Below are 14,058 nucleotides of genomic sequence, written 5' to 3'. Positions count from 1 at the left end.
AGAGATAGATAGATAAACAGGTTCTGCTCCAGATCTGAGGGGGTACCCAAGAGCTTGCCTTTCTAACAAGCTTCCAGCTGCTTTGGCTCCTGCTGGCCCAGGTCATGCCTGGCAGGGCAAGGTATGAACGCAGGGCAGAGTGGGCAGGAGTGAAACTTCGGGGCCAGATCTCCTGGGCCTGCCCCTTGCTAGCTGTGGATGTAAATGAGGATCATTAGTCCTCAGCTCACAGAGCCTTGAGGTGAGGCTTGAGGTATGAGAAAATACACGTGACCTAGGTAGCTGCCGCTGAACGCCAGCTATCACTATAAGGCGATGCCTTTTCAATACATGGAGATGAAAGCGACCACAAGCTAGGTCTGTCCAATTACAAAGGGAACAAAGAAGGATTGGAGGTTTGTCTAAATCCCACCCCTTCATCCTGTCCAAACTTGGAAGAGGATTTATGGGTCATGTACCCACAAGATAAGCAGAGGCTGCATGAGACAGGAAAAGCAGTGGTTAAGTGGTGAGCAGTAAATCTAGGTAAGGACATAGGAGTGGCCATGGTACTTCTTGCAGTTTTTCTGTGGGTTTCAAATTTTTCCAAATAAAATTGGGAAAGTTAGGAGTTTCAAAAACATCCCCACTGATTTGTACTGAAATAAAGGGGAAACTGAAAAATCATACTGATCTCAGCAGGTTATTTAGAAGCTGGTCTGGGCCTTCAGTTTTTTATCTTGAATAGATCTGTGCGGCCCCTTCAAACAATAGTGTCTGTCGTCTAGGACGCAATGACAGTTGGTGGGAAATGACATGGGGAAGCCACAGCCTGAAAGAGGACCACACAGGAGGAATTTCAGGCCCAGAGAGGGAATCAGCTGGCAGTAAATCCAGATGCCAGTCCAGTCCCAGGTCCTATTTCAGCTCACTACCAAATAGAACATTCACATGTTTACAAAGCTATCACACGTTGCTCACGGGACACACCTAGAAAGCAGTTTCTAAGACATCTGAAGAAGTGCTGCTCCACCTGTGGTAGCCTCGAAGTGAGGACACCCTTGCTTCAGACCACACCCTGGCCTCACACACCCTTCTTTCAAATCACCACAGTGCACAGAAACAGTTCAGCCTTTATTTTTGTCAGACCCTGGGTCACTTGGAGCTGGTGTACTTGGTGACAGCCTTGGTGCCCTCGGACACAGCGTGCTTGGCCAGCTCCCCAGGCAGCAGCAGACGCACGGCTGTCTGGACTTCTCGGGATGTCAGGGTGGTCCGGCCCGAGTACTGGGCCAGCCGGGCAGCCTCACACGCCAGCCGCTCAAACACATCGTTTACAAACGAGTTCATGATGCTCATGGCCTTGGCAGAGATGCCGATGTCAGGGTGCACCTGGAGAGAGGGCAGCACCACTCGCTTAATGGAAGGGGCTGGGGGAGGGGGGGTCCTGCCTACACTGCAAGCCTCACCCCTGAGCTGGGGTTCTAGGAAGCCAGAGGCAGAAGGCAGGGAGGCTCCTCACCAGCCCCTTCCCAGAGGCCAACAGTCATGGAAATAGGGATTTGTGTTTTCTTTGTACTACTATAGTATATCCAAGTTTTTTAAAAGAAGTTTTCAACTGCAAGAGGTAACATGATTAAGTTCCTTGTACGATCATGCACAAGAATCTATATTTAACAAATGGAACCAGTTACACATGCATCTTGCTGGTTTCATTGATGCATTTGCATAATGTTCCATGGTATGGATGTATTATACTTCCTATCACCATTCCTCTCTTCATGAACATTCCGGGTTTGGGTTTGGGTTTGGGGTGTTTTTTGTTGTTTTTGCCATTAGATGGTGCTATGGTAAATGTCCATCTTAGAATCTTGTGTGAGCATAGGGAAGGTTATTTCCAGAGGTGGGACTGTGGGGTCAAAAGGTTTGTGCACGTAACTTGGTGGAGCACATAACCAGTGGACATGTGCATGTGACAGTGGCAGCCCCGAACCAGGAGGGAGGAGTCCTGTTCTGTGGCTGTATTGTGAATTGCTACGACCTCAAATATGGCCCTTTTCTCTGGGCCTCAGTTTCCTCTTCTGTCACACAAGCTTTTGAACTAAGTGATCTCTAGTAAAGCAATGGGACCTGACAGCAGTCCTGAAATGTGAGTAGGTAGACCTGGTCAGATGTGAAGTGGGAGAGAAGTGACTGTCCCACAACCTACATGGAGTCAGAGATGGAGACAGCACTAGAACCAACAGGCTCTGTCCCACCCACCCTCCCTGCTACCTCTGATCTCGACTGCCAACAGCAAATCTGCGCCTGGCACAAGGCTGGTTCTGCCCAAACCCCCTCTGCTGTCAGCACACCCCATTCTCCTTAGGGCTCTCACCCACATCGGGAGGTCGAGGGGTTATCCCTCAGCAGCACTCTCCTCTGCCGGTCCAGGCCTGGTCTCACCCATCAGTTGCAATTTGTGCCCCTCACAGTCAGACTAAGACACAGGACTCAGTGATACCCACTCCTACCCTACTTTCTTCAGGGCACCGGAGCCTGTCCTCTGGTGCATCTCTTCAGCCAACCCATATCAGTGCTGGACCCACTCACCCCCAACCCTACAAGAGCATTCCCAGGCACCCAGGTTGTCAATTCACTAGAACTGCTAATGGGATTTGGACTGGAGACAGGCATTACCTCTGGGGCCTGCCCTAACAGAGGGGTAAGTTTCAAGCAGGTTGGAGACCCAGGGTGGGCAACACATGGCTACCCCCGCTTCCTCCTGGCCTTGGCCCTGCTGAGCAGTGGCTTTGGATCCTCCAGACAAACTGATTGTCAGTGTTCCAAGTGGCTTTTCATGCATGAATATAGGGCACCTGCAGCCCCAGTGTGTTGGGGAGAGGGACACACAGGAAGGATGCTAGAGGCTTGCCCAAAGCCAGGGGAGCTGGGACACTGCCACTGTCAGGCCACATGATGCAGGAATGCCACGGAGCCTTTAGGGGCCTCAAGCTCTTCTGTCTGTAACGTGGACAAACCCTAAGCCCCTCAAAGAACTGAGTGCCACTTGTCCAGAAGCCCTTCCCCAAGACTCCAGTTCACCCTGAACACTCCTCTCCTCAGTCACCACCAACACACTTCGTATCATCATGTGTTTGGCACCCGATCACCTTCAGCCTGGCACAGAAAGTGTGGTCCTCTTGTCTTTTAATTATGTCCCACCTGGGCCGGGTGCGGTGGCTCACGCCTGTAATTCCAACACTTTGGGAGGCCAAGGCAGGTGGATCACAAGGTCAGGAGGTCAAGACCATCCTGGCTAACACGACGAAACCCCGTCTCTACTAAAAATACAAAAAATTAGCCAGGCGTGGTGACGGGCGCCCATAGTCCCAGCTACTCGGGAGGCTGAGGCAGGAGAATGGCATGAACCCGGGAGGTGGAGGTTGCAGTGAGCTGAGATCGTGCCACTGCACTCCAGCCTGGGCAACACAGTGAGACTCCGTCTCAAAAAAAAAAAAAAAAAAAATTATGTCCCACCTAATCATATTATCTCATCATCATTCCCGTAAACTTCTGGAGCGTGTCGGGGAGCACACTGTCTCCTATCACCGGTGCCGAAGATCCTGAGAGGTAGAGACCTTGGAAATCAGGTCCCGCCACCTCAAGAGGGGCCCAGCCTGCCTGAGCCACTTGCCCCAATGCCAACACTAACCTCAGGGTCCCCGCTTCCAGCCAGTTCCCTTTCAAGGCGCTTTGCAAGGGCATCCCACACACACATCCTTGCTCTGCACTCACCTGCTTCAGCACCTTGTAGATATACATGGAGTAGGATTCCTTGCGCCGACAGCGCTTTTTGGACTTTTTGTTCCCAGAACTGCGACCCCCACGGCCCCCGGGCTGCTGCCGCTGTCCATACTCAGCGCTCATCCTCCTGCTCCTCGAATAGCCCCCGCCCACCCCCTCGGAGCTACTTTTTATCAAGTCAGCTGCCCCACCAGGTGTGGCTGGGGACATGCACCTGGGAGAGTGGGGGTGAGAGGTAAGGGGCGTGACTCAATCGCAATCCAGAACATGCTCTGGGCTAACCTTGAAAAGAGACTAATTGTTCCTTCCTCTCCGGAAAGTAATCCCTCCGAATTAAGAAACGCTTCACCAGGTCCCCTCCCCCACCCAACCATCTCCCAGTGTATTTACACACTTGTTAAAAGTTCAGGCCAACTCCAGCCCACCAGCCTGTAATCACGGAGCACACAGGTGCCAGCACAGCTCAGAGTGCTGGGGACTCCAGAAGGAATGCAGGTTCCCTCCCCCACTGGGCCCCAGTGGAGCTGAAGAGACAAGACTGGTTCACATCAAACCACCAGAGAAGGGTGAAGGGGCTAAAAGTGGTGGTACCCATGGTGAGGAGGGCTTGAGTAGCTACAGGCCGCTTATTGGCACAAATGGGATGTGCCTTTGTAGGCATTGTAGGATGTATCTTTGTAGGATGTATTCTTTAATTGGGAAGAATGAGAGAAAGAAATGGTGTGAAAGGTAGAGTGGAATCAGTGTGAGCAGAGTGTAACGAGGCTTGGACTGAAGGCAGAAGATGAGCAAAATGCCTGAGCCTGGACTAGATGCAGAGAGCAGAAGCCCCCCAGGTGGTGAGGAGGCTGACAGGGAGGAAGACCACTAGAGGCCGCGAGAAGCAGAAAAACAATAGGTGCTCACCAGAAAAGCAGACATGGGGGTCTTAGGAGTTAGCAGTAAAGGCCATTGCAAAATGGAGAAAGTCAATTGTCTCACTTAGCACCTATGGGGGAACAAATATTTCAGGCCCTTGAATGCTATGATTAAAGAAACCTGGAGCAATATGAAACATTTTGGGGCATGGGCAGAAAGAGGATGTTTCAAATCAAGAGGCGGGGGAAGGGTTCCAAACACCAGCATCACCTGCTGGCTGTTAATGCGAGCAACCCCTCAATCAACTTACCTCTCCACCCCGCTCTGAATGGCAGGTCACATCCTACGTGCTAAGGCTTAAGAGAACTAACAGGGCATTTCTCAATCCAAAACAAGGCACTGCTAATTTTAGAAATATGTATTTTGTGGACTTTTAAAGCATTCTTTAAATTACCAAGGTTGACATTTTTCTCGACAAGTAAGCTGACTAGACCATTTCCATTCCTCTAGGTTCCGAAGACCTCCTGTCCTAGCATGGAGACCAGAGATCCCGAGACTACCTAGATTCTTAGCAATATCCAGCACTTCCTTGGCTGAAGTAGCAGGGACTCTGTCCCTCCCTGTTCCCATTATCCCAGCAGCCCACTCTCCAGATGCCATTCTCCCCTGAACCAAGGCTCTGGACACTCAGGACAGACTAACTTGGGCCATTTTGCTCCAGGTCCCACTTAAGGCATAAAGCAGTCAGGCCAGTACTCTCTGGGGTCAGTGGGTAGAGGACTCCCGTCTGTCTCTGCTGCAGTGTCTCATGGGAGGCTCTTGTCCCTGTTGCCCAGGGCAGTTCCTGGACTTCGTGGCCATCTGAGAAGACCCTACTCATTTTCCAAGTGAGAGCACACTAATTCCACCTCTCTGGGCAGCTACTCACAAGAAATTTCCCTCCTTTTTGAATACTTCTGTCTCCTATCTAAATCACAATTTAGCATCTAATTTGTGTCCTGTATGGTTCTGTCTTACTGACTTTCCAACAAGATCATGAGCTCCTAAGGGGTTTAAACACCATCTGGGACAGTTGCTCCCGCCAGTCCTGGCATAATGAGTACTGAAAAACCATGGCTGTGTCTTCCCATAGGGATGGCTACTGATTTCAGAGGCAGAGTGATGAATCCATAACAGGAAGGATGGCCACTGGTGAGGTGCTATTGAAGTTCAAAAGACCCAGATAAGGTATGCAGAGCCCTGGGCTGGAAGTGAATTCAATAGTGATGATGAAAACTATGGCTGTGGACAAGTAAAAATACAAACTTTCCTGTATCCCAATAGGAAGAAAGGTTCACAGATGTTGGTGTGAAAATGCAAACTCCTGGCCATCTCTGCACTTCTCTCATTCTACCAAACGTGATTAATCAATAGGTCTGATGCTCAGCAACCTTTATTTTTTGAGACAGTGTCTCGGTCTGTCCTCAGGCTGGAGTGTAGTGGCACGTTCTCTGCTCACTGCAGCCTCAACCTCCTGGGCTCAAGTGAGCCTCCTCTTTCCAGAGCAGCTGGGACCACAGGCACATGGTACCATGCCCGGTTCGTTTTATTATTATTGTAGAGATGTGGGTCTCCCTACTTTGCCCAGGCTGGTCTTGAACTTCTGGGCTCAACTGATCCTCCTACATCGGCCTCCCAAGGTGATAAGCTTACAGTCGGAATACAGGTGTGAGCCACTGTGCCTGGCCAGTCTGCATTTTTTTGAGACAGGGTTTTGCTCTGTCACCCAGGCTGGAATGCAGTGGTGCAATCTCAGCTCACTGCAACCTCCGCCTCCCGGGCTCAAACAATCCATCCACCCCAGCCACTTGAGCAGGTGGGATTCCAGGCGTGTAAAGATGGGTTTCGTCATATTTCCCAGACTGGTCCTGAACTCCTGAGCTCAAGTGATCCACCTGCCTCAGCCTCCCGAAGCGCTGGAATTACAGGTGTGAGCCACCGCACCTGGCCTGCATTTTTAACAAGCAGCCCAACTTCTATGCAGTTGGGGCAGAACCTCAGATCACAATCGGAAAACCACGCTCCTGGACAGTGGTTCTCCAAATACAGCCCCTGGACCAGCAACAACAGCATCACCTGGAAACTTGTTAGAAATGTTCACGTTCTTGGTCTCCCCCAAAACCTACTGAACCAGAAACCCTGAGGCGAGATCTGGCAATCTGATCTCATGAGTGCTCCAGGTGATTCTGATTCACGTTCAAGTCTGTGAATCACAGGCCTGAGAAAAGGTGCAATTTCAAATCCGCAGTAAAGGGAGAACGTTCTTCGAGCTCCTACGGACTAGTCTTCGGTTCCCATCCACACACTGACGCTGGATCCAGCTCCTGCTGAGGGCAGTGCATGTTGGCACTGCAGGGAGGAGAAGGCCCCAGAGACCCGAGAAGGAAGGTAGGGCCCGTGGCTTCCTCTTTCTTTATTGGGCGCTTTGTAGATGTCACGCAGGTCTAAAAGTTACACTGTTAAATAATTATTTAAAAACTGACCAGGACGAAGGTCCTGGTCCAGAGCTCCAAACCAGAAGCAAAAAGGAATCGGGGCGGTGGGCTGGGGGTACTCCTCCAACATCACCAAAACCCAGAAAACGAGGATCCTAAGCTCCTCCGCGGGCCAAATCCAGGGCTTGGGCCCTTGGGCTAACCCGCTGGTGCCTCTGACTGCATCACACTCAGAGTAAGTAACCAGCAAGGGGCTGGAGGGAACAGCCAGCCGAGTCCAGACATGGACAGACGTAACTGGAAGGAGGACAGGAAACAGACAGGTACTGTCCAGCTGTAGATAAGAGAGTGCAGCTAAGGCAGGTTGAGGGGCAGGGGAGAGGCTGGGGGAGCAGTATTGCAGCAATGCAGGAGTGTAGCCCCAGGGTCCTGTCCTGAGCGGCTGGTCAGGGTAGCAGCTGTTAGTTCCCAGATGGAGCTCCTGACCCGAGCCCAGGTAGAGGGCTCACACGTTGTGGGTCCTCTTGGTGAGCTGGGGCTCCTCATCCACCAGCTTGGACTTGAGGTGCTCCTTGTAAGCCAGGATGTCTCCAGGCCACTTGGTGATTGTCTGCTTCTCACAGACCCAAATTTCCTGTGCAACCTAGAGAGCAAAAACTAGACTTAATCCTGGGCTAGTCACTGTCCCCGCCTCTGCCCAGCAGACTATCCTGAGGGGCATCTAGGAAGAAAACTCCACCCTCCAAACCCATATCCAACTCACTGTCTCACTACTTCTAAGTTATTTGGGATGTTCTCACCCAAGGGTACCATAATCAGGTTTGGAGCCTTCCAAGCCAGGAAGTGCTGTGTCACTCCTATTGTCAGCTCCCTGGCAGGGCCTAGATCTATTCAGAGGCTTCACTCTCAGCCTTCTTTTCTCCACCTCCCATCTTCTCCAGAGCTTCAGAGGAATGAGCAACAACTTCTTCTCCAATGACTGAGGTAGTTCTCTGTCTAATCAAAATCCTTCTTAGAATACTATTTTTGGACTAAAGAATCTTGGGACAGTAGTAAAAGCACCCAGTTTTCTACCCAACTCTCTTTCCCATTTGGGCCCAAAATGCTAAGTTGGTTGACATCTCCAGATAGCTACTGAAGAAATGAAGTGTTTCAGTTAAGGCATTCTAAGTAGCCCCAAAGAGGCATAAGAACCGGTCCTCACTACTTGTGTCTATGCTCTGAGCCCCTTCTCTTAATTAAGTAGGCGGGTATTATGCACCCTCCACATGCCATGACTACCCTACCCAACCCTCTAGAAGCTCTCTGCTGTGCCTCACCCACTGGCCAGGGCCTCACCTGCTGAATGAGTCTGAAGTCATGGCTGACCAGCATCATACCACCCTCAAACTCATTGATGGCATCTGCCAGGGCGTCGATGGTCTCGATATCCAGGTGATTGGTGGGTTCGTCCAGGAAGAGCATGTGGGGGTTCTGCCAGGCCAGCCAGGCCAGACACACTCGGCACTTCTGCCCATCTGACAAGTTCCGGATTGGGCTCACCTGAATAGAACCATGACCTACATATAACTTGGCATTATCCCACCAACCAGCACAGCTCATCTCTCCCTCATTTCTCCCTGACTCCTCCATTAGCATCGCCATTTTACAAAAAGTGAGGCTCAGAGAGACCCACTAGTCTCTTGAGGCCTGAAAGAGACTCGTCCGGAAACCTGAAGCCCTTGCCATTACTAAGCTGGTATCTCTTGCTCTCTTGACAATTAAATCTTAATGAACTGGATCCTTCCAGATCTGAATCCAGAAATTTGTTTTCTAGACTGCAAGTTCCTTTGCCCTCAAGCACTATGGCACAAGGGCATGTCAGAGACTGGCACGCTATCCTTGCTCCCTTAAAATGCTCCATTACATAACAACTTAGAGTAAAGAAAAGGTAGTAGGTTCTTAGGGGAATCAAATGGCGGAGACTCTGGTTTGGACAGCTTCGAAACCTAGCCTGCCAGGACAGTGTCCCTTGACCCACCCAGTCACAGTCTCCCAGCTATTTGGCATCCTCACCACACCCTCCTTTACTGACCTGTTGTTTCCCAGTAAGACCGTATCGCCCAATGATCTTCCTCATTTCTTCCTTCTCCTTGATCTCCGGGTAGCACTTCATCATGTACTCCAAAGGCGAGAGATCTAAGTCCAGCTGCTCTTGTAAATGCTACAGGAAAAATGGAAGCCACCTGGGTGTGACTGGCATCCCGCTTCAAAAAGAACCCTACTAGGTAACTTCCTATTTCTATCTCAGGCACCTGTTCTGGGTTCAAGAAGCAGGTAGGAGCCACCTAGGCTGGAATTCCTGCCAGGGGGTGGGGGCGGCTGGCTGGAACTCGGCCAGATACAGCCCTTTCCTACACCCTGGGCAATTCCCCGGATCCCAACCCCAGGCCTGTACCTGATGGTAACGCCCTATCTTGACATGAGAGTGTTTTCGGATCATGCCATCTGTGGGTAGTAACTAGGAAGAAAAAAGTAGAAACGTTAAACATGAAACAAAGGAAGCCCAGTTAGAGACATAGGCAGAGCAGGCAAACACACACATGTTCACAATGAACAAGACTCAACTTCCTAAAAAGAATACATCACCAACTCACACACTGCTATTCTGGCCACTCTAAAAATATTTAGGAAGATGTACTGAAGCAGATGTTCTCAAGAGGCAAAGATACAATTTAAGTAGTTATGAAACGTCTACTGCAGAATGCACTATGCTGTATAACAAAGGACTTGGATGTAGGTGTAACATACATTTTCTAAAATTAAAAACAGTTAAGTCCTCAAAGTTGTCACTGTCATCGATAGGTTCTTAGACACAGACCTATTTTAAAGTTTCATTTTAAGTGAAACAACATATAACAAAACTAATTTTGCCACAGGCTAACTGATATAAAGAAAAATTAGGTTCCTGCAGCATTTTTGGTCACAAAAAAAGATCACCAAACTTCTAAATAAAGATCCAAAGATTCTTTTTTTTAAGAGGGAGTCTCACTCTGTCACCCAGGCTGGAGTGCAGTGGCGCGATCTCAGCTCATCGCAACCTCTCTGTCCCAGGCTCAAGAGATTCTGGAGTAACTGGGATTACAGACACCTGCCACCATGCCTGGCTAATTTTTTTGCATTTTTAGTAAAGACGGGGTTTCACCATGTTGGCCAGGCTGGTCTCAAACTCCTGATCTCAAGTGATCTGCCTGCCTCGGCCTCCCAAAGCACTGGGATTATAGGTGTGAGCCACGGCGCCTGGCCAAAAGACCCAGTCACTTCTAATATTCAACATTAAAATACATGTGAGCTATACATACACTTAAGAAAGATTAATAGAAATGAGGTAAGTTATTTACCCAATTTTTGGTGAATCAGTGAGTGATGACAATTGTAAGAGTGGTGGGTTAAACCAAGGAATAAATGTTTGCAAAGGGAAAATCGTAAGGAGCACCTCCTATCACCACACAGTTCAAAAATAATCACGAATGTGGCTGGTTTGCTGAGTGCATTTGTATGATTATCATAAACTTTATGAATTTTTCTTTTACAGTAATTTATACTCATTCATGCTATCATTTTCCAACCTGCTTATTCAAGTTTAGGATCATGGGCAGCCGGAGCCCATCCCACAATCCGGGGAACAAGGCAAGAACCAGCCCTGAAGAGGACGCCATTCCATTATAGGGTGCACTCACACACACCCACGCTCATTCAGACTGGAACCACTGAGACATGCCAAGTAACCTGACAGGCGCAGCTTTGGGATGCGGGAAGAAACTGAAGTACAGGGGAAAACCCATGTAGACGTTAAGGGGAAAGTGCAAACTCCACAAAGACAGTGGTCCCAGCTGGGAATCATTTCTATTTTTCATCAATATTAATGAAATGACATTACTTGAGAGCATCCCTAAACGCACAGATGTTCCTATATTCTAAATGCTCTGATTGAAAATAGAAACATGGGCCAGGCATGGTGGCTCACGCCTGAAATCCTAGCACTTTGGGAGGCCAAGGCAGGCAGATCATGAGGTCAGGAGTTCAAGACCAGCCTGACGAAGATAGTGAAACCTCATCTCTACTAAAATACAAAAAAATTAGCTGTGGTGCATGCCTGTAATCTCAGCTACTTGGGAGGCTGAGGCAGGAGAACTGCTTGAACCCGGGGGATGGGGGTTGCAGTGAGCTCAGATCGCACCATTGCACTCTAGCCTGGGCAAGAGTGAGACTCCGTTTCAAAAAAAAAAAAAAATAGAAATGTGCTCAAATACATACATGTATTCACACACACACTATAAAAGACTCCCCCCTACATCCCTGTCCCAGGAAAACAGCCCCCAGCCTCAGCACTGTCCAACCAGACATTCCCCTTCTCCTGTCTGCTGCCCCGCCCCTCCAGATGGCTCACTCACCACCAGGCTACTCAGGCCCTCCCAAAGTAGTAGCCGCTGCATCACTTCCCTCTTCCTTAGCCATCGCAAGGCCTAATCTTAGAAGGATCCACGCCCACCTTGGCACTGTACCTCTCCAGTTAGCAGCTTCAGAAGAGTTGACTTCCCTGCTCCATTGGGCCCTACCAGAGCCACTCGTGTGTCAAGGTCAATTCCAAATTCTAGATTATTGTAGATGCAAGGCTGAGGTGGGGATGAGAGAGATATGGACACAAGGCTAGAGTACGAATCTGCTCTGACCAGCAGACCAAGCCCGCTGACTCCCCAGTCGCCAAGAGAGGAGGAAGGAAGAGTAGTGGGAGGAAGCACTCATAGTAGACCCCGCATCCCCCACTGCCTCTGCCCACCAACCCAGCTGAGTAGTCTTCTTTCCATATACACGAAGAAGGGCCTGTGAGCAGCCTTGGATGAAGGCATCCCAGCTGCCACACCTGAAAATCCCCCAGAGCGCGTGGGCTAGCAGGTGTGGTCAGCACAGGACAGGAGCGGCTCCCATGAGCTGCCACTCACCCTATAAGATACACCCCAGCCACCCATGCCCTGCCCTGAACTTACCCCATCTTTTGTATACTTGAAGCTCACATTTTGCACCATAATGACAGGTGGAGGGATCTTGCCACATGGTGGGAAATAAAATGACAGTGTCTAGGCAGAAAAGAGGGCATGTATCAAGTTGGCTCCCTTCTTATCCATCTCACCTTAGGCCACCCAACCCCACCCAATCACACCCTACCTTATCGCTCACGACCCTCTCTGTCAGTCCTGATGCCATCATTTTCTGTAGCGTTTTCTCCTTGCTCTGGGCCTGCCGGGCCAGCTTGGCACTGCCATGACCAAACCTCGCAATGTAGTTCTAAAAGAGACCAAAGGGAGCTTGGAGTACATGCAGGCGCTCAACAATTCATCTTCAATCCAGGGCAAAAATGGTGATCGTAACTCCTTCCCAACCTCCTCCATCACCCCAATTTGTCCCAATGCCCTCATCCAAGCCCCCTGCTTGTTTTGGACAGGAAGCCACGAGCCTGACTCTGCAGCCTCCCTACCTTCATGTGTGCAATCTGATCTTGCTCCCAGTGAAACCTCTTCATCTGGTTCTCCTCCAGCTCTAGCCGCGTCTTCACATACTGATCATAATTACCCTGCATGGAAATGTGCCAGGTAAGGCGGGCAGCTTTAACCTGGGTTTCAATCCTGGATTCTCATTCAGAGTTTAGGGGGATGAGGGATGGCACTGACTTGGCCCTGGCTCTAAGAATGTGCAGTAAGAACAGAGGAAGTGCATTACAGAAGCATATCCTAACCTCAAATCAGAGTCTTTTCAATTCTATGCCCCTTGCTCAGCGCAGCCAGGGTCAGGCTCCAGCGCAAATCCTTAGGTTAGCCAGAAAGACACCTGTGGCAATGGGAGTAGCCCTGAAAATCACGGTCATAGAGACGTCATGAGACTGACAGCCTTCCAATACCACCTCCCATTCCTCTCCCAGCCCCTAGAGGCTGAAGCCCCACAAAAGACTACAAGAGCTGTCTCCAGATAGGAAAACAGACCAGTCAGATTTAGAAGCTGACAAACCCTGCATAAGTGGACTACCATGGCTTCTATCTGCAAACAAAAACTGGACTCAAGCTAAATATCCATCAGAAAGGGCCTAACACGTTACAGGATAAACACATAACGAAATACTGTGCAGTCACTGAAGATTGTGGTTGATTTATATATACTCACATGGAAAGCAGTCCAAAATATACTAAATTTAAAAAGCAACCTACAGAATGATTATTAAAATTGTAACTGTGGCCAGTTGCAGTGGCTCACGCCTGTAATCCCAACACTTTGGGAGGCTGAGGTGGGTGGATCACTTGAGGCCAGGAGTTTGGGAGCAGCCTGGTCAACATGGCAAAACCCTGCCTCTACTAAAAATATAAAAATTAGCCAGGTATGGTGGCATGTGCCTGTGGTCCCAGCTACCTGCGAGGCTGAGGTGGGAGGATTACTTGAACCTGAGAGGCAGAGGTTGCAGTGAGCCAATATCACGCCACTGGACTCCAGCCTGGGAGACAAAGACAGACCCCATCTCAGGAAAAAAGAGGCCAGGTGCGGTGGCTCACGCCTCTAATCCCAGCACTTTGGGAGGCTGAGGCAGGCGGATCATGAGGTCAAGAGAGCAAGACCATCCTGGCCAATATGGTGAAACCCCGTCTCTACTAAAAATACAAAAATTAGCTGGGCATGGGGGCGCGCACCTGTAGTCCCAGCTACTCAGGAGGCCGAGGCAGGAGAATCCCTTGAACCTAGGAGGCGGAGGTTGCAGTGAGCCCAGATTGCTCCACTGCACTCCAGCCTGGCAACGGAACAAGACTCGGTCTCAAGAAAACCAAAAAAAAAAAATGCTGCAATTGTATAAAAAGATATGTATATATGAAATTTTCTACAAATGCGTGCAAGTATACATGAAGTGTCTGAAAAGCTATATTAAAAACTAATACTCCTA

At 49.7% G+C, this 14,058-nt stretch overlaps 1 protein-coding gene across 2 annotated transcripts in view; it reads right to left on the bottom strand.

The window, feature by feature from the left end:
- Nucleotides 1-1,100: 1,100 nt before the first annotated feature.
- The window catches only part of ABCF2 (ATP-binding cassette, sub-family F (GCN20), member 2), a 22,104-nt gene continuing 9,146 nt past the window's right edge, over nt 1,101-14,058 (bottom strand). For both annotated transcript variants that reach the window (XM_011984330.1, XM_011984331.1), the window contains exons 9-16: nt 12,303-12,422; nt 12,125-12,214; nt 11,642-11,752; nt 9,535-9,597; nt 9,172-9,300; nt 8,436-8,639; nt 7,607-7,740; nt 1,101-1,371 (exon numbers count right to left, since the gene is read on the bottom strand). In XM_011984330.1, coding sequence (XP_011839720.1) covers nt 1,335-1,371; nt 7,607-7,740; nt 8,436-8,639; nt 9,172-9,300; nt 9,535-9,597; nt 11,642-11,752; nt 12,125-12,214; nt 12,303-12,422 — 888 coding nt within the window. In that variant the 3' untranslated portion in view covers nt 1,101-1,334. The remainder of the gene's footprint in view (nt 1,372-7,606; nt 7,741-8,435; nt 8,640-9,171; nt 9,301-9,534; nt 9,598-11,641; nt 11,753-12,124; nt 12,215-12,302; nt 12,423-14,058) is intronic.

The sequence above is a fragment of the Mandrillus leucophaeus genome, unplaced genomic scaffold, assembly GCF_000951045.1.
Source record: "Mandrillus leucophaeus isolate KB7577 unplaced genomic scaffold, Mleu.le_1.0 Scaffold266, whole genome shotgun sequence".
Lineage (NCBI taxonomy): Eukaryota > Metazoa > Chordata > Mammalia > Primates > Cercopithecidae > Mandrillus > Mandrillus leucophaeus.
The sequence above is the reverse complement of the archived record's forward strand: the minus strand, read 5'-3'. Positions and strand labels throughout refer to the sequence as shown.